Source organism: Aquarana catesbeiana, linkage group LG12 (assembly GCF_042186555.1).
Source record: "Aquarana catesbeiana isolate 2022-GZ linkage group LG12, ASM4218655v1, whole genome shotgun sequence".
In the NCBI taxonomy this organism is placed as follows: Eukaryota; Metazoa; Chordata; class Amphibia; order Anura; family Ranidae; genus Aquarana; species Aquarana catesbeiana.
The window spans coordinates 169677675-169702044 of NC_133335.1; the positions used below are offsets into that span (position 1 = coordinate 169677675).

A 24370-nucleotide genomic window follows, 5' to 3' on the forward strand; every position below is an offset into this window, starting at 1 on the left:
CAGCTCTGCCAGCTTCTCTCCGCTTAAGCAGAATGAAGAATTGGTCCCTGGGAGAGAAGATCTGCCCGCAGAGGCAGGAATGTCAACAAGCAGCCACGCCACGTCGGCATACCAAGATTGACAAGGCCAATTGGGAGCAAACAGAATCCCTTCGGCCTCTATCCTGCACAGGAGATGAGGGACACTCTTGAGAAGAGGAAATGCATAAATGAGACAATACTTGCTTCACAGTGCCACCAGAGCATCTGTTGTGCCTGCCAGGGGATGCCTTACTCTTTCAGCAAACCTCAGCACCTTCCTCAGACCAGAGCCACCACAGGAAAGAGGCCCTGCCAAGCTAGCCCAAGCAAATCTGATTGTCCAAGAATGCAGGAAACCTATTCCATTTGGACAAGATATCCTTCTGCAGAACCCTTGTGCGAAACTGCGCATATAAGACTGTCTCAAAGGTGGACATCATGAAGCCCAGAACCTGCATGCAAAAATGCAGACCACATGAGGGACAGCAGCAATCGAACTGCAGTCCTTGGCCTGGTCCCAGTCGAGAATCAGACCCATACACCCCAACTGCCTGGTTGAGTTCAGAGCAGATTTCCTGAAGTTCAAAACCCATTCAAACTCCTGTGGAATGCGCATGGTAATTGCTACATTGTCCGTCAGTGCAGAATAGGTCTCACAAGAAAAGGTTGTTCAGGTAGCCAATCATGGCAATCCCCCGTTGTCTCAGCAATGCCAGCACCGGAGCCAGTACTTTGGTAAACATCCATGGAGGGGAGGACAGATCAAAGGGAAGTGCCAGAAACTGATCATGCGTGTCCCTTAAGCGCATTCCCAGAAGCGCTGGTTCCCGGCACAGATGGGAACATGCAAGTACATATTCTTGAGGTCTATGGAAGCCAGGAAATCTCCCTGAAGAAGGGAGGCCACCACTAAACAGATGGATTCCATCTTGAACCTTTAAGAAGCAATTCAGGGGTCTGAGGCCCTGAATCGCACTGACATCTTCCTTCTTCGGAACCTTAAACAGGTTGGAGTAAAAACCCTTAAAACCTCTCTGGGTCCGGAACTGGGCCAATCACACCCTGGAGTAGCAGATCCTGCACTGCCCCATAAAGACCAGAAGGCGTGACAGGGAGAGACAAAGATTTGAAGGAAAGAATTTGTCTGACAGGTAGGAAAAAAATTCTATTTTGTAGCCTGACAAAATCAGTTTGTGGACCCACTTGTCAGAGAGCAGGGAAGTCCACAGGTCTGCAAATCAATGAAGACGATGGGAGGGGGGCAAGCTTTCATGCCGAGGAGCACTTGTCCGCAGGCTTGTGAGACCAGGTTCGCTTTGTGCTCGCGGGAGCCTTGAAGGCTTTGGATTCTTTGTCTGAGGAGCCAGGGGAATGAAAGCCTTTTGTGTGCACAGAAGGAAAGACTGTACTTGCAGCGTGGCTCCTTCCCCCTCTTGGACTGTGGGAGAAAGATACTCTTTTAACCAGTAAGGCCTGGTTCACACCTGCGTTTTTTGGTGCTTTTTGCAGCACTGCACTACAGGTCATTTACCATGGTTTCCAATGGAACACGTTTACATCTATGTTTTTTTCAGCCACTACGTTTTTGGAAAGGGTGAGGGACTTTTTTAGGTGCAAAATGGTGCTGTTTTTTACTTTTGTGTTTCAATAGACTTCAATGTAGAAGCTGTAGAAAAGCATGTAGTGCGTTTTTGCAGCGATTTTGCTGCTATTTTACCACAATTTTGCCATCATTGGCATTTTGCATTTTTTTTAATCTGCCCAACAACAAATTAGCCAAAAAAAAGCATAAAAAAAGGAAAACGCAATTCGCAAAATCGCAGTAAAACCACGTGTGCAAAAACGCACAGCAAAAAGCACTGCAGTAATGATCAAAAGAAAACTGCATAGGTATGCACCGAGCCTACGATTCTTAATGATGTCATCCAGGGTGGCAACAAAGAGAAGTTCTCTCTGGCAGGTGGGTAAGTCTGCCAGGTCTGCAGACCAACACTTAAAGTGATTGTAAACGAAATTTACTGACAGAAACTAAGAAAAACTTTTTTCTTTTCAAAATTGCCACTGTCTCAATCACCGCTATAATGGCCACCCATCCACCATAACCCGGGCTACAGAAGTTAGATGAGATCCACAACAAAAGGCCAACACTCCAGTCCACCTCAAAGCAGCCAACAAAAAGGTCACAGGCAAAATGACCGCGACAACAAGCAGGTCCCCCAAAAAATGTCCACTGCAGCTACAACAAAATGGCCACCAGCAACCCATCCGGCACATGGGAAACCCTATATACCCAAAACAAACCCCTGACAGGAGGAGAGAGTCCACTGCCCCGCCCCTTGGACCATAAGTGCCGCTCACCCATGTCAGGGTGACCAGCAGAAAACAGGAGGAGGAGGGTGGGGGAGAGGGATGGGGAGACAAGAACATAGGACCAAGGCCTGGAGGGGAGGAGGAGATCCCAGCATGGCCAAATACCCCAAGGAGTACCCATGCCCCGCACCGAGCCAGAGGGAGAGGGGGCATCTACTTACTAATCCGGGGAGATGCGGGTAACACTCTTGAGACAGATACATCTTCCACCGAGGTGGGGGCTGTCAGCTAGGGAAATGCTGTGACATGGACATCAGATGCCTGGTTATATGTGCCCCTGTAAAGACCTTTAACTCGCCACCTGCCCCAGGTCCAGGATGGGGCTACTGCAGCCGACCCAGCACATAGCTGAAGGTCTGTGTGAGCTCGCTGGCTAGGCTGGGGTGAATACGGGATCTAGATTATCCAGCCTGTTATCCAGCCTGGCTGTTGGATAAAGATCTCTGCAGGAGAAGAACACAGGAAAAAACATCATGGAACCACAGGTCCCAGGAGGTAACTGGGTGCTCTTTCCTACACTAGGCAGAAAACAACTGAGATGCCCATAGCAGAGAAAGGGTTTATACCAACTAGAACTGCCCACAGGTGGTGCTGCTTTCTGCCTACTGTCTTCCTTTTCTTTAGGTGGTGGTATAAACCATATGGTCGAGAATAAGAAGAAGCTGTGTTTGTCAATGAAGGCAAGAGAAAGTACTGGTTCACTTTAAACACCCTGTGACAAAGAAACATTTGGTACTAAATAATGTGGCCTTTCTCAACTTTCTTAACATGGATATACCCATGGTCCTGTTAGCTAGCCAGGTGCTGAACCCCAGGAGCTCACTTATGCTTTGCTTGAACTTGAATACAAAGGTAAACGGGAAGCACACAGTGTTTTAAAAAATTCAATTCGCTTTATTAAACGAGCAAGCTACATACAGCACACACCAGCCTTCCACCTAAGGCCACGCCTCCAACACATTTCACCAACAGCAGGGCTTAACTATAGAGAACAACCTCTATGATTAAGTCCTACTATGGGTCAAATTTGTTGGAAGGATGGCCTTAGGTGGAAGGCTTGTAGTGTGTGCTGTATGTAGCTTGCTTGTTTATGAAGGCTAACTGAATTTTTAAGATGTCATTGGTGTGCAACCCATTTCCTTTGAATTTTGTTATAAATGTTTAATAACTGCAAAAATGTATAGTATAACTTCCTATACATTCTGTCTCTTCACCATTGTTATCAGTTAGTATTGTTCCTAATTATCAGTTATGACCAGAAATCGGGTTTGGAGACTAGAAGCTATAGCAGTAGAAGGGTTCCCACTGACTAGCAGTATAAGTACCAAGTAGGTCACCCTGGTGGATGACGCGGGCTCATCCGAGGTGCGGGGTCTACGCACTAACTAATCTTCATGAGAGCTCCTGATGTTAGAGATGGGTTTCTCTGTGTGCTAGTGCCAGGTCGCACCAGGAGGTGAGCAAGGCAGGGACTGGTAGAAGTAAGGGATCAATCAGAAGTGTAGTCAGTAAACAAGCCAAAGGTCGGTAACAAGTGGTTGAAGGTTGGAATCAAGCAGAATTGTAGTTGGGGCACAAGCCAATAGTCGGTAACTAGTGGTTGCAGGTTGGGATCAAGTGGATGCAAAGTCGTGGAACAAGCCAAAAGTCAGTAACGAGTGGTAGAAAAATTAATTGATGTCAGTAAAAGGAGCAAAATATTGGCTGGAGAAGAGCACAATAATCTGGCCAACAGGAAGTGAGGAAACATGGCTTAAATTAGGAAGTTCATTGGAGGAGCAAAGAGTTCAAGGTTCAGCAGAAACAAGGTAATCCCCAAGACAAGATTGTCCAAGGGATCAGACAGGGAATTGTGCAGCATCTTGGGTGGCACAACGAGAAGAGCTACATCCAGACACTACTAAGGTCCCAGGTTAGGATCCAGACCCGCACACTATCTTTCTGTGGACTACAACACCCTTTCACCTATGTTATGGTGTTTTTATGTTATGGAGAGAGGGAAGCATTCTGCAGTCATGTTCTACAATGACAACATTGAGCACTGTCACCCTAGGACAGGAACTGTGTAACTGGCAGGATCACAAAAAAAAAAGAAAACCAATCCAGCCACCAAACCTAGATCAAAAGAGGTAAGTTGCTATATATCAATTGTTTGTTCTTGTGTTTAGATATGCTTTAACATCATCAATGCAAAGTTGTCACCATTATCCAATGGTACTATTTACCTTGGCTTTTGTCACCAACTTTGGCAGTGCTGCTTCCTCCTTAATGTCACTTTTCCTGAAAGGAACAGATTTGTATGTGTTAGGATTGTACTGATTACAATGAAATAGTGTCAGACAAAGAATTGATCTGGCTGTGGAATCTCACCGTTCCTCCTTGGCCTGGTTATCTGGAGAAGCCAGGCTTCCATTCAATCTTTCTAACACAGTAGAAGGACCAGGGTCTTGCCAGAAATCACTGTAAAATATAAAAACATCTTTTAATTATCAATCAAAAATTTGTAATAGGAATGATCAACGTTATAATAATTTCAACAATATCTTTATCATAAAACAACTCTATCTTGAAAAAAAACTTTTTGTACCCCTGCTCTACTCAGCTGCTGATAGCCAAGAAAATCTTCTGACCTGCATAATTGTTTCAGTTTACAGTACTGAAGCCAGAGTATCAGCATGACAAGCAAGCAACTAGCATTTTCAGAATGAAGACAAAAATGGCAGCCCCGATACTTCTTTTATAATAGGTTTACTTTAAGCACACATTGTCAGGTATTGAGTTCCAATTTAAAATGTATGTGCATTTGAGTCTGACATTATCCCAGTGTGTCTAGCTAGTACAATAATATGTGAAAAGTATTGACATTTCTGACATTATTAGTGTCACATTCTGCTGGCCTTGAGGAAATGATATGTCAATATATCTGAGCCCTGTAAAAAGATAAAAGGTAGCAGGCTTGGCAAGACACAGGGAACTGGCAAGGGGCTTGGTAGACGCATGTTGTGGGGTAACTTAAGAGGGGACATCAAGACTTAGATGTGTGACATTTGCAAGAGAGAGGAATGAGAAGGGGGTGAGTTATGAAACCCATCTGTTAGGGATTCTGTTCTGCTGTGTGTCTACAAGCTGGATTAAACTAAGGGGGAACAGGTGGTGGACTGGGCTGATGGCTGGTGCACCGAGGATATGGATAACAAAAACAGCAGGAAAGGCGAGCTGCGGAGTTGGGATGGAAAATGGGATGCTTTTTTTGTTTCACAGTTAAAATAATACCAGAGACTAAAATGAATAAAGATTCATATCTGGAAGAAGGAGCTGAATATTTTTCATATAATGGAATTAAAATGGATTAGCTTTACTTTCATCAACAAGTGCTTTCCTTTAAACCATTTCCCGAGAGTAATCCCATGCTCTGGGCTACTCTCTTTTTTTATTTGGTCATAGTCTACAGATATTCATGAACATGAGAACAGCCGATGCAGTACAGGCAGTGGGACAGGTAAGTATTTGTACTCTCATTTAACAGCTATGGCTTGCTTAGTGACAGATTTGCTTAATGACAGAAGTGAAGCTGTGGTTTTCTCATGCAGGGCAAAGTAGCAGGTTTAACTTAAAGTGGATGTAAACTCTCACATATACCCAGTGAAGTGAATAGCCTCAGATGTTACACAGAGATGAAACAAATCCTCCTACATAAGTTTTACATGTATATCTGCTGTTTTCAGCTTTCTATATTTTTAAATTTCTTACATCGGGTTAGAATTTTCACTTCCTCATTCAGCAGTAGCAGTGTAGTCTTGCCTTACACTGGGAGACAGCTGATTGGAGGAAAGGCACACATCCCCCTCCACATTGGCAGAAGAATGAAGATCATTTCAGAGCTGTGCTGTGACAAGGCAAGCTCTCTGCTAATCTATTTATATCAACCTTGATACAAATTTTCAGCTGCTTTTATCTCCCGTCTAGGAGAACTTGTCAGAAGTTATCATGCTAATAACAGAAGAACGGAGTAGCATAAAGACACGGGACTTATGGCTTTGGAGATAGAGATAAAACACTACAGATATATGTGCCTGGGTCAAATTTCATGAATCAGGTTTACATCTATTTTAAGGTTAGGTTCACGCATGTGTGGTGCAAATTTCAGATCTGTTTTCACTGCAAATTTCTAAAGCAGCTGTTCAATGATTCAGCTGTGATTTCAGATACAGTTCAGATGCAAATTTGGAGCAGGCGGCCACTGGCGTCTTTAACAATAGCTGGTTGTTAAGGAGTGGGCCAGGAAGCCGGCCGCTGTGTCCTCAACAGCCAATGACTCATCAGCTGTCAGCAGGTTCCCCGCTTACAGTTGAATGTAAACCAAAAAACCTAAGAACAAAATTTGAGAAAAGAACAGCGTGCCCACCCACAATCCATGCCAGGCCCTTTGGGTCTGGTATAGATTTTAACGGGAACCCCATGGCAAAATTTAAAAAGAACGGCATGGGGTCCCCCCCAAATCCATACCAGACCCTTATTCGAGCATGCAGCCTGGCAGGCCCTTTGGGTCTGGTATAGATTTTGAGGGGAACTCCATACCAAAATAAAAAAAAAAATGGCATGGGGGTCACCCCTAAAATCCATTCCAGACCCTTATTCGAGCTTGCAACCTGGCAGGCCAGGAAGGAGGGGGGGCGAGCGAGCAGGGACAAAGGCCTCTTTCCCACAACCCTGACTGGTGATTGTGCTGGTCTGCAGGCGAAGCCCCCCAGATCTTGCCCCCCCATGTGAATGAGTAGGGGGTACATTATACCCCCTACTCATTCAGCAAAAAGTGTCAAAAATCAATAAAAACACAGAGACAGCATTTGACAAGGCCTTTATTAAAATAAAAACAAAAAGCAAAAACAATGTCCCCCGATGTAGGTCCAGCATCAATCATGATGAACGCTGCCCATTGCAACCCGAAAAAAACCTCTGTACCCGTCGCTGGCTCCCGCAGTATTACAGTTCATGAATAACCAAGAGACACCCGGTGAAGTTCTTCTTATTTATTTATTTTATTAACAGTATATATTATAGGTACTTATATAGCGCCGTCAATTAACGCAGTGCTTTACATTTACATTGTACATTCACATCAGTCTTATAGTGTGTCAACTGTCTCCCAACCGTGCTCCTGCATTGTCACCCTGTTACATGTTCCCCTGATTGAGGCTACAAATCATGTGTTCCTCCGCCGCAATGTCGCACTCCCGATAACAATCGCAGATCGCCACCATTACTAGCAAAAAAAAAAATAATAATAAAAATGCCATAAATCAATAACCTATTTTGTAGGCGCTATAACTTTTGCGCAATCCAATCAATATACGCTTATTGTGATTTTTTTTTTTTACCAAAAATATGTAGAAGAATACATATCGGCCTAAACTGAGGAAAAAATGTATTTATTTATTTTTTTAAATTGGGAAATTTATTATAGCAAAAGTAAAAAATATTGTGTTTTTTTTCAAAATTGTCCTTTTTTTTTTGTTTATAGTGCAAAAAATAAAAACCACAGAGGTGATCAAATACCCCCAAGCTCCAGAAATACCAGAAGGCTCTATTTGTGGGGAAAAAATGATCAAACTTTCATTTGGGTACAACGTCACACGACCGTGCAATTGTCATTCAAAATGTTACAGTGCTGAAAGCTGAAAATTGGCCTGGGCAAGAAGGGGGTGAAAATGCCCTGTATTGAATGGCCTCTTATATCTGAATTATTTGTCCCTCCTATTGGTAATATTAATCAATTCAAACAAGGTGTGCATGCCCAAACACCAAAAAACCTAGGGACGATGCCTGAAGACTATTAGGACTTTACTAGGTTGATTTGTTGGATATTATTATTACTATGGCATATCAATATATATATATATATATATATATATATATATATATATATATATATATATATATCATTATTTATGGCATTTTTATTATTTTTTTTTTTTTACTAGTAATGACGGCGATCTGCGATTTTTATTGGGAGTGTGACATTGCGGCGGACACTATTTTGGGACCATTGACAAGTATACAACGATCAGTGCTATAAATATGCACTGATTACTGTATAAATGTCAATGACAGGGAAGGAGTTAACACTAGGGGGCGATCAAGGGGTTAAATGTGTTACCTAGGGAGTGATTCTAACTTTGGGGGGAGGGGACTGACTGGGTGAGGAGACTCATCGGTGTTCCTATATACTAGGAACACACGATTGGTCTCCTCTCCCCTGAGAGGACTTCCTGCTCTGTGACGAGCAATCGCGGGTACCCGGCGGACATCGTGGCCGCCGGGCAGGCGCCCCCTACAACACCGGGAAGCCGAGGATGTCATATGATGGCCGCCCGGAGGGACAGAGTGTTCCGGCGGCTGTCATATTACAATGGCAAGATGGGAAGTGGTTAACTGAGATTCTGCAATGGCTTGCTGGCACATATTACACTGTCAAGGTCCACTGTTATCAGTATCAGGAAGCCGATCCAGAGCAATAACGTGCAACACTGGAGGGAGTGCATGTAGACTGAAAGTGTCTGAAAGAAGCTGGCGGCAATCAGCAGCACACTGACATGAAAAGGGTTAAAAAAAGTGCAGACAAAATTGTATCTGTTTATCATGCACTGTGCTTTAACAAAATAAATATCACACAGTTGGGGCTTAAATCTACTTTATTTTATTGAAGCATTTTCTATAGGCTGAGCAATCTCCAGTTTAGTAAATTACCATCTTCATAATATCTTACAGGGACAGGGTAAAGTGGCAAAGCAGTATAAAGCCCAAAAGCAAACATTTATTATATTGCAGCTTACCAATTCATAGATGTGATGGCTGCATTCATTTTCTTTTTTAGCCTTTCTTTCTTCGATTTATATATGGTGATCCAACCAGTAAGTCTGTTGGTTTTTAAAAGCACAAGCTATCCAGCAGAATATATCCATTTACATGAATGAGACAAACCATTTAACATGGGCAGATGTGCATAAAATGATAAAATGATTAGCATGTATTTATTCATTCACAACCTTTATCCCAAAAGGGAAAAAACTATTTCCTATAACTGATTTTAAACTGTGAGCTGGAGCCTGGCTTCAATTTGTTAGCGTATGTAAATTTGCTAATACATTCAACACTACCCTCCCCCAGACTGACAATGCTAGTGTATGCTGTGCCTCCTGTGACTATGAATCCAGTGTGGTGTTTTACCAATACAGGAGGTGTGCTACTGGCCAGATCACCAGGTGAAAACAGAGAGAAAAAAAGCCAAAGAAAATAAAACGATTGCAGCCACCACATCTAAAGGTTGGTAAGCTGCAATATATTACATTTTTGTTTTTTTGTTTTAATAGTCTCTGGATGTTGTATAGCTTCTAACCTCAAATACCTTTTTTGCATACTACAGACAACTCTATGTACTCAGATGTCACAGTGACGATAGAGTAAAGGAATGAATGACAAGAAGCTCGAGTCCTGAGGGTATATTGGGAAATTCCAGTGGCTGAATTTGTTTGATCTCTTTGGCTTTGACATGTACCTTTTTGTTGTAATATAAATAACCTATAAAGATGCGTTTTTTTCTAGTCAATTGTAATGTCACAGCAATATTACTAAAATAACCATAAAGAAAAATACTGCGCTATCCCTTTAAGTGAACGATATTCTACATATGAGTTCAGTGAAAGAACAAAGCACAAAAGAAAAAGAAATAAAACAAAATAACCACAAAATGCTGCTGCAACCTTAAATGCGAGATAACCCTCACCTTACTAACTGTACAAATAATAGGCTGCGCTGCTAATAAATAAACGCGATCATAATTGATACAACCACCTTAATATTGATTGAACGTGAACAAAAATATTTTGTGACAATTAAACGTGAGCAAAATAATAAAAAATATTCAATAACTGAAAAGCATAAATCACATGCATGATGGTGGATAAGGGTTCAGTGATCAAAACAATTGAGTCCACATAATCCAGAAAAAGAGAAAAAAATATAAAATTAAAGTCCCTGTGGGTGAACAAATTTGATGGATAGAGGGAAAAAGGCACCCTTTCTTCAAGTGCTGTATAACGTGCAAAGGAAAAAACTGTCTATCTAGGGTGATTGGTGTTGTATGAAGTTCCTCCACCTTAAATAAGTTGGCCCCTTACCAGATCCAAAGATCTCCTGTCAAAGAGATCAAACACGCAAGTGGCTGTGTCCCCCAGCTTCCGGGATCAGCGTGGTGTGGTGGTGAGGAGCGGCGTGCTGACGTCACCACTACACCACGCTGATCCCGGAAGGAACGGGCAGCAGCTGAAGCCGGCCGGCGCATTTGTGATTTTAAAGGCGAACATATACTGCACATTTTGTAAGTGCTTTTCTTTCATTTAATAAAGTAGTTTTTTAATTGTATTACGCTATGGAGCATTTTTCTTTATGTCTATTCATGGATTGGGAGCGGAAACGTCCTCATTAGGCTATTTTCCCGGAGAAGTGGCTGGTGACACACATCCTGACAGAGACCCAGTGGCTGGGGGACACAGCCACTTGCGTGTTTGATCTCTTTGACAGGAGATCTTTGGATCTGGTAAGGGGCCAACTTATTTAAGGTGGAGGAACTTCATACAACACCAATCACCCTAGAGAGACATTTTTTTCCTTTGCACGTTATACAGCACTTGAAGAAAGGGTGCCTTTTTCCCTCTATCCATCAAATTTGTTCACCCACAGGGACTTTAATTTTATATTTTTTTCTCTTTTTCTGGATTATATGGACTCAATTGTTTTGATCACTGAACCCTTATCCACCATCATGCATGTGATTTATGCTTTTCAGTTATTGAATATTTTTTATTATTTTGCTCACGTTTAATTGTCACAAAATATTTTTGTTCACGTTCAATCAATATTAAGGTGGTTGTATCAATTATGATCGCGTTTATTTATTAGCAGCGCAGCCTATTATTTGTACATATTACTAAAATAGTTTACTTCCTAAAATAGCCTACTTGCAATGACTGATTGGTAATCACAAAACCCTGCCAAAAATGCACCAAAAAAATGCTGTTTTCGCTGGGTTAGCAGCAAAAAAACAATCACACACCCAGTAAATCCAGCATTCTGTAGGGATCTGCTGATCCGCTGCTCACCCAGTCTCACACGTCTCATCTCTGACATCATCGAGAATGCCTGTCTCTTCTGGGTTCTTGTAGCTGACCCCCTAATGGCATGTCTTCGAGGGGCTGGCTGCTAGAACCTGAAAAAAGACAGCCAGCCCCCTACTGACGCGCCGTGGCTCATGCACTGTAGAGTATCCCAAGAACACCTGGAATTCATGACATCATTATGTCAGGAGGCTGCGGGTAACTATGTAATTCCTACCTAAAGACGTCATTCTTACCTAGGGGAAGAATTCAGAAGGTGCTAAGATGTGTTACCCCCCAAAAATATTTAAATCTCCTGAGATTAGCAGTGGTATGCAGCAGTGTCACAAAAGTCACAAGAAAACAAATCTCAGTAGGTCTTCGGTTCCATTAAGGGGTTCATTTTAGTAGTCACCATGTAACTAGTTTCAGGTTGTACAGCAGGTAAACAAAAGCCTTTGTGTTGTCACTACATGTGGTGGTCAGGTTTGACACATAGCCAGGCGAGGAAATACACCGACTCTTACATTCTACAGTCCCAGGTGCTTGTGTGCTTTAGGCCTAAAGATACACAATGTTATACTTAAACTGTGTCACAGTGGTAGTCAACTTTCCTGATATAAAGAGCCTCAAGGGCAGCCCTTGATATCACCAAAGTGAGTCACATAATATTCAATAATTATACACATGCAACAGGACATGGTCAAAGACTACAGGCATGTTCCTGGAGATGATCACAGTCTGTCTGCATACTATAGTTGTTGGAGACTGAGGACATGCTACAAGGGACAGTCATAGACTGGAGACATATTGTGGTTGATTTACTAAAGACAAATATTCTGTGCAGTTCAAATGCATTTGCCCTAGATCTGAGGGGAAGCTCTGCTGATTTTTTTCATCCAATCATGTACAAGCAAAGTGCTATTTTTTATTTTCCTTGTATGTGATTGAGTATTCTTTGCAAAGTAAAGCTTCACCTCATTTACTAAGATCTGGAGAAAGTGCACTTGCAGTGCATAGTATAATTGCCTTTTAGTAAAAACACCCCAATACATGAAACTGCTAGAGAACACTACAGCCCCTTTAAAAATCAATGTTTCCACATTTCTTTCTATGCCCCCCCCTAAAATTTACAAGTACCATATTTGATATTCCTCTCAGCAGATTAATTTTACTGTATATTCGTAAAAAATAGTCCTTGACAACACAGATAGATGTTATGAGACTATACAGAACTATATAAAAATAAAGGAAATAGATTAAAGCTGGCCACACAGAGCGAATTTTGGATGGTACAGATGGCCATACATGGATCAAAATTCGGCTAGTTCACAAGGTGTGTGGCCCTCTCTGTTCAACATAAGCGGGTCTAAAACCAGCTTCTGTCAAACGGTCCTGCTAGAAAACCAGCATTCGATCACTGCATGCAGCCAATGGGCTGCAGAGCTGATCAGTGTATTCTGACAGTGGGTGAGTCCTGCTGTCAGAATACAGTGACACAGCGGGGGGGAGTTCCCCTTCCAACTCAAATGTGTGGATGGGAAAACTGGTTCAGTTTTCTCATTCAACCGGCTGGCTGAATTAAAAAACTGAGCCATGTATGGCCAGCTTTACTAATAAACTGTACATAGCTCACTCAGTGCCTTGTTGGCACCATTATGCCTGACATACTGCATTCGGGTTGTCTGACAGCTGGTAGCACTGGCAGCTTGATCAAAAGAAATCTATGGGTGTATAGCTAGCCAAACTCATTAAACTACTGGAATCCAGTCTAAAATATATTTTTCATCCAAAGACCTAACTAAAGCAAGCACCTACGTAAGGTAAACACACATACTACTGTCTGCAGGGGCTAAAGGGTCAAACAATAAGTGCCAAGGGCCACAGTTTGGGTAGCAGGGATCTATATATCAGTAGTATTGAGATTTAGTGACATATGGTTTAATTCATATTCTGATGAGGGTCACACTACATACTATACTGGAATCACTGATGCAGGCAGGGGCGTATCTGCTGCAAGGCAAACAAGGATTTTGCCTTGGGCGGCAGTTTTTATGGGAGCAGCGCCGCCCTGTGAAGCTCTCCGAGGAAACAGAGAATGAGATGCACCACCAGCTGTCCTGGATCCAGACCGTCACCAAGCTCCTGGAACCAGAACTGGAGGAGCCACTGGAGCTGCCGCCGTGCGCCCACATTCCACAATCAGCCAAGGTTTACGGTGCACTTTCTACCCCCAGGGAGGAGGGGATCGGGCAGACACTCTGCAGTCCTATGGAGAATGGATACCTCCACCAAGACTGCTGCGCTTCCCATTGCCCGTGCCAAGGCGCACCATCCACTGTGCTCCCCTCTGCAGCCACCGCTGTTGCTGCGCCTTCCCTGCTGCTGGCCAAGCGCAGGTAACGCCCATCGGGGTACAGCTACAGCTGCTCGGTGGTGGTGGAGGATGATGACCTGGAGGCCCACTTTGTGCCCTGTAGGAGGGACAGATATGAGGACTAATGCCCACACAGTCCAACAGAGACACCACATAGCTCCCAGAGACCCCACAGAGCAACCAGAGACCCAACATAGCCACCTGAGAGTCCTCACAGTTGACCAGAGACACCACATAGGTGGACCTCTAATAGGAAGAAGTGGAGCCTAAAGAGGAAGAGTCTTAACACCACTGGATACAGGAGTGGAGTAACGGCCATAGTTGATACACTTTGATGTACTTTCTTTGAACAACTAGACTCCCATGTGAGTTGCTTATAGAAACTTCCACAGCTTACACTACACCATGTAAATATTTCTTCTGTTACAAGCACTCTCCAAATGGAACAATGGCTGCTGTGTGGGTACTGATAGATATTGCTGAAGGGCACATACCAGACATGCAGGATCTATACCAGGTGTATAATGTACTTTCAGGTGGGAGCCGTGCTGGGGGAAGGCTTGCCAAGTGCTTGAACACCTTTGGGAAATGATTTATCATCCCCTGAACATGATATCATTGGCTTTATTATGGTGAGGACCAAGGGGAGAGGGGCTATCACATTTCTTTCACTGTAAAGCTGAGCAGGGAAGCAAGGAGAAGAGAACAGAGCCCAGTGATGCTTCCCAATGCATTTCTGCGTTTCTTTGATCACACAAGAAAAAGCGCATTGGGGTGCATGGGAAAGCATCACTGCAATTTGTGCCAGCCCTCAGCTGCTACCAATGCACAACTCTTCAGTGCAGAATCCTCTGAGAGCCCCAATCTGACTGTAACACCATGCATATGTGTCTGTTTTGTGGTCCCTACATTGTGGCCAGCCACTTTGGCTGCTGTGCTACCTGGATCACCAAGCTAAGTTGACTTTAATTGCATTTGTTTTATATACTGTCTGACAGTCTCCTGTAATATCTCAATAGCTTTCTGGAAGGGGCATGCTGAGCATTTGAAGCAATGCATTAGGGAAATGGGTAGCACAGTAGCTCAGTAGATAGCACTTATGAAATGCAGCAATTGGTTCTATTGCTAGCCAGGACACAATCTACAAAGAGTTTAGAATGTGCTCCTTATGTTTGCATGGATTTCCTCCAGTTTACTTCCACATTCTAAAGACATACTGGTAGGTGTAAATTGGCCTTAGTATGTGTACACAAATTGGCTATACATGTGTGTTATCACATTCTGCATGCCGGAACCAAGCCAAGCAATTTGAGAGGGTTGAGAAAAAAACCTGGGGGCCTACCTTATTTGCCAGAAAAATGCCCAGGAAACTGGCCTACAGAATTTTATCACACATTTATACACTACTGTACAAACGTTTTAGGCAGGTGTGAAAAAATGCTGTAAATTAATGCTTTCAGAAATAGAAGTGTTAATAGTTTATTTCTATCAATTAACTGAATGAAAAGTAAATGACCAGAAGAGAAACCCAAATCAAATCAATATTTGGTGTGATCGCCCTTTGCCTTCAAATCAGCATCAAGTCTTCTAGGTACACTTGCACACAGTTTTTGAAGGAACTCGGCAGGCAGGTTGTTCCAACCATCTTGGAGCACTAACCACAAATCTTCTGTGGATGTAGGCTGCCTCAAATCCTTCTGTCTCTTTATGTAATCCCAGACAAACTTGATGATTTTGAGATCAGGGCTCTGTGGGGGCCAAACCATCACTTCCAGGACTTCCTTGTTCTTCTTTATACTAAAAATAGTCCCTAATGACAATGGCTCTGTGTTTGGGGTTGTTGTCCTGCTGCAGAATAAAATTGGGGCCAATCACACACCTCACTGATGATATGGCATGGTGGATAGGTATCTGCCTGTATTTCTCAGTGTTGAGGACACCATTGATCCTGATCAAATCTCTAATTCCACTTGCAGAAATTCAGTCCCAAGCTTGCCAGAAACTTCCATAATGTCTTACTGCTGCCTGCAGCACTCATTATTGTACCTCTCTCCATCCCTTCATGAACAAACTGCCTCCTGCTACTACCAAATGTTTCACATTTTGACTCATGTACAGGTGTCAAACTGGCGGCCCTCCAGCTGTTGTGAAACTACAAGTCCCATGAGGCATTGCCAGGCTAACATTTACAAGCATGACTCAGGCAGAGACATGATGGGACTTGTAGTTCCGCAACAGCTGGACGACAGTTCGACAGCCTTGAATTACTTTGTACATAGTTGGGTGGCTTGGCCTTCTTTCCATATAGGATTATGGCTTTTTGGCCGCAGTTCCTCCATGAAGACCACTTTTGGACAGAATTCAATGAACAGTAGATGGGTGTAAATGGGTCCAACTGGTTTCTGCTAGTTCTGTGCTAATGGCACTGCTGGATATCTTCCGATGTCAAAGGGAAGTAAGCATGATGTCTTTCATCAGCTACATTATGTTTCCTTGGGTGGCCACTACGTCTACAGTCCACAGTGTTGCCCATTTTTTGTGCTTCTTCAAAAGAGCTTGAACAGCACATTTTAAAACTCCAGTCTGCTTTGAAATCTTTGCTTGAAAGAGGCTTTGCTCATACAGTATAACTACCATGTGTCTTGTTGCTGTGCTCAATCTTACCATGTTGTATGTGACCTGTGACATGAAACTGTCTTCCATAACCTCACCTTAGTAGCAGAGTTTAGCTGTTCCTCACTAAGTTTTAAGCCTCCTACACAGCTGTTTCTGTTTCAGTTAATGACTATGTTTCAACCTAAATACACTGAGCAAAATTATCAATGCAACACTTTTGTGTTTGCCCCTATTTATCATGAGCTAAACTCAAAGATCTATGACTTTTTGTATGTACACAAAAGGCCTATTTCTCTCAAATATTGTTCACAAATCTGTCTAAATCTGTGTTAGTGAGCACTTCTCCTTTTCCAAGATAATCCATCCACCTCACAGGTGTGGCATATCAAGATGCTGATTAGACAGAATGATTATTGCACAGGTGTGCCTTAGGATGGCCACAATAAAAGGCCACTCTACAGGAAAAGGTGCAGTTTTATCACACAGCACAATGCTACAGATGTCACAAGTTTTCAGGGAGCATGCAATTGGCATGCTGACTGCAGGAATATCCACCAGAGCTGTTGCCCTTGAATTGAATGTTCATTTCTCTACCATAAACTGTCTCCAAAGGCGTTTCAGAGAATTTGGCAGTGCATCCAACTGGCCTCACAACCGCAGACCCCGTATAACCACACCAGCCCAGGACCTCCACATCCAGCATCTTCACCTCGTCTGAGAACAGCCACCCGGACAGTTGTTGCAACAATTGGTTTGCAAAACCAAAGAATTTCTGCACAAACTGTCAGAAACCGTCTCAGGGAAGCTCATCTGCATGCTCAAAGTCCTCATCAGGGTCTTGACCTGACTGCAGTTCGTTGGCATAACCGACTTGAGTGGGCATATGCTCACATTCAATGGCGTCTGGCACTTTGGAGAGCTTTTTTTGTGGCTTTTTTGCTGAGTATGCCCAGGACATTTCTGTCAACAGTTCTCGATGTGGTATCCCTTCTACTCTGTATGTCACTAATTCTCAGCAAGGCCACTTTCACAGTGCTTCATGGTACACAGTGTCCCATGTTTCCGGGAAATTATTCAAAAATGCACACATTCCTGTAAATGGCTGTAAGGTAAGTGGGTGATGCAGCAACCACCAGCTGGGGACTGGAAACAGCACAGATTAACCTCCCTGGCGGTATTCCCGAGTCTGGCTCGGGGTGGATTTTTCATACCAAAAGCGGTATCCCCGAGCCAGACTCGGGCTTGCATCGCAGGATCCAGGAAGAGTTTACTTACCTTGTCCCCTGGTTCCTGCGATGTCTCTCCGCTGTGATCGGCGAGCCGCTGTGTCTCGCTCGATTCACAGTGCCGAGCTCCGTTCCCTGCGAGCGTTGTGACGCACGGGGACAGAGTTCGGCGGTAAATTCAAAAGTGAAACACATAGTATAGATACAGCATACTGTAATCTTACAGATTACAGTACTGTATCAAATAATGACACATCCCCTTTGTCCCTAGTGGTCTGCCCAGTGTCCTGCATGCAGTTTTATATATATAAAACTGTTCTTTCTGCCAGGAAACTGGAGATTGTCCATAGCAACCAAAACTGTCTCTTTACATCAAAAGTGGTTTTAGACCAGCTAGAAAAAAGCGATAATAAATTATAATCACTTGCAGAATTGAGTGATAGTGATTTGTGAGGAGATCCGTCATTTTGTTACTAAAAGTAACAAAAGCTACAATTCTGCAACTGAGCAAATTTCAGTGTTTTTGATTTGATTACATTATTATATAATTTTTATTATTATTATATTATTATTTGTTATAATTATTTATAGTTATTTATTATATTATAATTTTTTATTTCGTTTTTCAAACTTTATCATACCCGGGATGTCTACTAGACTCTTGTTTGGACAGATTTAAGTGAACTATTCCTAAGAATTACAGGCCTACAACATAAAACACCAAATTTCTGTGCAAAATAATGGTACCGCTTTCAGCACCTAAAATCTGAAATAATCATACCGCCAGGGAGGTTAAGAGATATGTCACCAGCGTACCAAGGATCTCTGAGAAAACGTCTAGAATTTTTCTACATCGCAGCTTAAGGTAGTAACAATGTTTAGGGACAAAAACCTGCTATCAGAGCTAGGCTAACCACAATTCTCTTCCAGGCACATGTTGAACACTTGGCATCCACTACCAGAAAAAAAATACTAAGCAGATGAAGCACATTATAAATGACATTGTGAGCACAAGAAGCATTTTGTCTGAGGCATGCTGACCGCTCTGCACGCTCTTCCAGTGACACGCCAATCACATAATATTCTCTGTTAAGGACAAGCTGAGTACATGAAGTGCTCTGAATTAATGATAGAGGATGTGTTCTGACATTGAGTGGTCACACTGTGACGGATATCATATTTTGTGCTCTGATATAAGGCTATGTACTAACAGTTATGTTTATTCTTCAGTATGCTAGTATACTTTAAATACTTATGTTTAGTTTAAACATAGTCATTAATGTGATTTAATTGCTGATTTGAGCTGCTTCACTTACAGAACATACACCATCACAGCTGTAGTAGTAAAAATATCTCCAGGGCAAACCCTAACAAATGATCATGACTAGGCAAACACCAAAATCAGGGAGGTTGTGTATATAATTATGTATTATGTATTTTATCACTGGGTAATTAGGTTTGCACAGGTGCTAGTACATTCTCTCACGTAGTCCAGGCAAAAAAGGATGGTACTTCCAGGTCTGTGACTCCTCTCTCCTCTGCATTCAAAGCCTGAGTGGCTTATCACCAGACCAAAGCATTGTTATATGGTCCTTAGCCCTGATTAAGAACTTACATTGCAATATTAAGGGTTCTATTGCAGTGGTGGGCAATTTTTTTGATAAAAAGTGCCCCAAGTGTAACCCTTGACATTACAGAAGCACAGCATATAATACTCAGTGAAATTAATGTCATAGAAAGCTCTCAGAGACTGCAAACATGCAGCAGGAGGTGGTCCAAGACTACAGACATGCAATGAGGGCAGACATGCAACAAGAACTGATGGAGATTAGGGACATGCTTCAGGAGACAACCATAGAGACCTGAAACACATTACATGACATTGCTAGAGATCACTGATATACAGTAGATGAGTTCTTGCTGGAAAAAAAGAATATTTTAAGCAACAGACAGCATGGATTAAGGAAAGACAGAAATTATCAGGCAAATCTTTATTTTTATAAAGAGGTAAGTAAAACCTTAGACAAAGGAGTGGCTGTAGGCGTGGTATATTTCGATTTTTTAAGTGGTGTTCCGGCCGAAATTATACTTTTTAAATAAAAATACCCCTATAATACACAAGCTTAATGTATTCTAGTAAAGTTAGTCTGTAAACTAAGGTCTGTTTTGTTGGTTTATAGCAGTAGTTTGTTATTTTATAAACTTACAGCAGGCCGTGGCCATCTTAAGTGTGGGCATCTGAATCTAGACTGTATTTCTTCCTGGATCTCATCCTTGCAGATCTCGCACATGCTCAGTGCAGCACAAGCAGTGTAATAGGTTTCAGGTCAGGTTTCCATAGCAACGGCAGTGTCAGAGGAAGTTGCTGCCCCTTCCCAGAAGGCACTGCAAACAGGAAATGATGCGATGGGCCACGGCCAGGGAGGAGGAAGTGAAAAATGAATACAGCAGATATACAGTAGGTGCTGAGAATTTTTTTTTTTAAATATCCAATTTGTTTACAGAGCACAGTTTAGTGAGTGATGCTGAAGAGTTGTAAAAGTGGGTGGAACTCCACTTTAATAAATCTGTGGGTGTATGGCCAGCTTAAGGCCCCATGTACACTGCTGCTGGTAAACGGACATTCAGAGGTAGTTGGCTGCCTTTTTCAGCTGCCCCTGAACTCATCCAATGTTATCTTATGTGTACATGTACACAGGTTCGTTTAATGTCATTTTTAGGCAGTTGCATTTAGAGGATTTTCTTTGAAGGCAAAAAAAATGAGTTCAGACGCCAAAGTTTACCCACTTTTTGTTTACAGGCATTTTTCATTTTTGGCTATTTTGAAAAAAAAAAAAATAAAAATGTTTTTTTTTCAAATGCTTCTAAATGCAAACTTGCCAAAAAGCTGCTAAACGCAGCATGTAAACGCGGCAAAATGGACGTTTTAAACGTGGGTTTTTATCTGCCAATGTTTAAATTGTTCAGGAGAGGTTGTAAAAACGTCTCGTGTACATTAAGCATAATGCCCCGTACACACGAGCGGATTTTCCATCAGAAAAAACTTGGATGGTTTTTCCGACGGAATTCCGCTCAAGCTTGCCTTGCATACACACGGTCACACAAAAGTTCTCTGAACTTTCGACCGTCAAGAACACGGTGACGTACAACAGTACAACGAGCCCAGAAAATGAAGTTCAATGCTTCAGAGTATGCGTTGAATTGTTTCCAAGAATGAGTAGGAATTTTGCACGTCGGAATTTGTACAGACGATCGCATTTTCGGATAGGAACATTTCCTGACCAAAAAATAGGGAACATGCTCTCAATATTTTGCTGGCTGGAATTCCCCCAGCAAAAGACCCATGGAGCATACACACAGTCGCATTTTCCGACAAAAAGCTCTCATCAGAGTTTTGCTGGCATAATTTCCGATAGCGTGTATGCGGCATAAGTCTCAACTATTTATCTGTGTTTAGCGCATCTATCATCTATCAAGGATCATGTTTTACCATATGGAACAAAAAAAAAAAGGCCTAAAATCCATAGACTCTATAGTTTACAATTGCATGAAACAGCTGGAGATGCCATGTGATCAATGCCTAGGCATTACATGAAATGAGGGAGCTTGCAGGCATTTTTCTTATTGATGGCAGGGAATAGGTAACTCAGTAATGATATGATTATTCCAATAAGATAATAGAAAGATAACACTGCGCTAGAGAAAAGAAAATACGTTTTGCTGCCAGCACTCAAAAGCCAAGATACAGACTCAAAACGAATTATATAAAAACAGTGCAGCACTAAAGGATAAGATGATAAATAAATGAAGGAATGAATGAAAATTTCAGTCATATGATCTCATACATGATCTCAAAACAATATATGATAATAAATCCAAATGCATGCTAATAAAAAATGTAGACTGTAGATAAATGTCCATAAAAATAAATATGATGAAAGACAGGACTTTTTTTTATCATGTCTATTTTTATGGACATTTATCTACAGTCTACATTTTTTATTAGCATGCATTTGGATTTATTATCATATATTGTTTTGAGATCATGTATGAGATCATATGACTGAAATTTTCATTCATTCATTTATTTATCATCTTATCCTTTAGCGCTGCACTGTTTTTATATAAATAATATCATTATATTAGATGTAACCAGATTAAAATTCATCGCAGTCAGATTATTGAAAAGTGAATTGTGATTGGCTGACTGGCTGATCAAAAACAGATGCATGCCCTATTAGCAAACCAACTGAGCATACACTTATCTAAAGCTGGCTATACATGGATAGAAAATAGTTTGAAAAAAACATTCCATAAGCCCGATCATTTGACTTTCAAAATGTTAGTGTGCTCATTTCGATTCTCAAAATGCAAAGAATGATCCATCATGTCGGAATTTTGTTGCGTCATTAAATGATTTTCACAGTAGTGAAATCGATCGTAAACAGTTTGAAAAAATTGACAGCGTATGTGCATGTGAAAATGTTACCCCGGAAGTACAAGCAACTAAAAGAAAGATCATTCTATTTGCAGAAATTTCGTTCACACAGGGAAACAAAAAATATTGCAGTTTTAAGGAAGTGTGATCTCCAATATGCTAATTGGAAATAAAATGACTAAACTTGAAACCATTATCCCTGTATTGCAAAATGCCAGCACTTTCCTCTTTTTTTGAGCATCCATAGCTAGAAAATAAGTAACTAAAGTGCCAATGGAAGGACGGCTCAAACGACAGATGAATCGTGCACGGGAACTATTTATCTTAGTTGTTCTTTGTTAGTTTGCAAAATAAACACAGTTTAGAGTGGGAGGGTTGGTTCACCAAGGTCAAAAATCTTTATGGCTGGTTCACACCACAAAAACGCACCCCAGATCCGTTCCAGATGCATTTTTGCATCCCTGTTTTTAATGCGTTCCAGTGCTTTTTGATGTGTTTCCAGATGCATTCCAGGTGCTTTTTTTCTTCTTTTTTCCTGTTTTTTTTTTCACTATACTGAGGGTCCAGTGAATTTTTTATGCGTTCCAGTGCATTCCAGTGTGTTTTTGATGCGTTTTACTGCGTTCCAGTACAGTCTAGTGCAGGAAAAATGCAGCATGTTTTACTTTTTTTTCTGGAACTGGAAAGCCCTGGAACTGACTACACTGGTGTAAACTATGCTAATAGAAACCACATAACCTACTTCCCATGCGTTTTGATGCAGAAAAAAATGTACTGGACTGCATGTGGTGTGAATTGGCCCTTACGTCATTTCTGCTGAGCATGTGATCGATCCACAATAAATTTTCCATTAATGTCGTTACCAATTCTATACAATGATGGTGTTTGACAGATCTTAATCATGAAACGAATGTTCTTTCGAATGATTTTCTATCCATATGACTTAAGGGCACCTACTCCTTTAATAATTCAATCAATCTATCTATTTTAGAGATGTAAATGTTTTCCACAACAGCATCTGTGGGCCAGTGCCTCTGGCAACAGATTTGGAGGGGCAACATAAAGTCTTGTTTTCCCTAATTTTATTTCCCTCTTCAACATCTCTGGAGATGTATACAGTTATGACATAAAATGTATTGGGAATATAAAGCAGACCCTGCCTTACCCCTAATAGCGCTTTCTAGCAGAAGTTTTTACTACAATCATCACAAGACATGGGGACTCGGCATGTACAAAGGGATATCATCATTCAGGAGTATCTAGGGCAGCATGAATAGGACCCTGCAAACCTCCATATACTTAGGGCATGTGTACAACCTCCGTATACTTAGGGCATGTGTACAACCTCCATATACTTAGAGCATGTGTACAACCTCCGTATACTTAGGGTATGTGTACAACCTCTGTATACTTAGGGCATGTGTACAACCTCCATATACTTAGGGCATGTGTACAACCTCCATATACTTAGGGCATGTGTACAACCTCCGTATACTTAGGGTATGTGTACAACCTCTGTATACTTAGGGCATGTGTACAACCTCCGTATACTTAGGGCATGTGTACACAGGTGCTGTTATTGAATGCTGACTTTGCCTTCAATACAAATGCCTAACAATTAGACCGGCTGTGTCCAGAAAAGGGGCACAAAGCAAGTCAAACTTGGCCTCAGGACTAAAAATCTGCTAACGTGTATTTGATTGTGCTTCGAATGCATGTGAAACGCAAAAGAGCCACACCTGTGTACTCAAGACCTAATGATAGAAATATGAAAATAGAATTCCTGAGTTCATAAATACGCCTGAGAAGCCACCAATGTATTTACATATATTTTGCTTAGCTAGCCATACACAGCTAGACTTTCAAAAAAAAAATTCTGTGTCTTAAAAATCAATCGATTCACAGTGTGGATGGAGGAATCTCCACTGCCAGGTATTGCTTTCAGCATCCACGGCACGCATGGCTGCCTAAATACAGTAATGCTGTCTAAGGCTTGGCTCACACTGCTGGAACTTGGGATCCGACTTGTGGGACCCTAAGTCGTGTGACATGTGAAATCCCATTTAGTCAAAAAGAGCTGCCTTAATTAGCACTACTGAAGTTGCTCTGACTTTAGAAAAGGTTCCTCTACTACTTCAAGGTGACTTCTATCCGACTTGTGCCCATAGACT

At 41.9% G+C, this 24370-nt stretch overlaps 1 protein-coding gene and 1 long non-coding RNA gene across 2 annotated transcripts in view; one reads left to right on the top strand and one right to left on the bottom strand.

Annotated features, from left to right (window-relative positions):
- ST6GALNAC2 (ST6 N-acetylgalactosaminide alpha-2,6-sialyltransferase 2) overlaps positions 1-24370 on the bottom strand; it is a gene marked incomplete in the record, with an annotated part of 79680 nt that overhangs the window by 30040 nt on the left and 25270 nt on the right. Inside the window, 2 exon segments of the mRNA XM_073606204.1 lie at positions 4616-4670; positions 4761-4850. Coding sequence (XP_073462305.1) covers positions 4616-4670; positions 4761-4850 — 145 coding nt within the window.
- LOC141113227 (uncharacterized) lies at positions 5764-9979 on the top strand. The gene is made up of 3 exons (XR_012236750.1): positions 5764-5889; positions 9626-9713; positions 9814-9979. It is a non-coding gene; the product is annotated as an uncharacterized lncRNA (long non-coding RNA).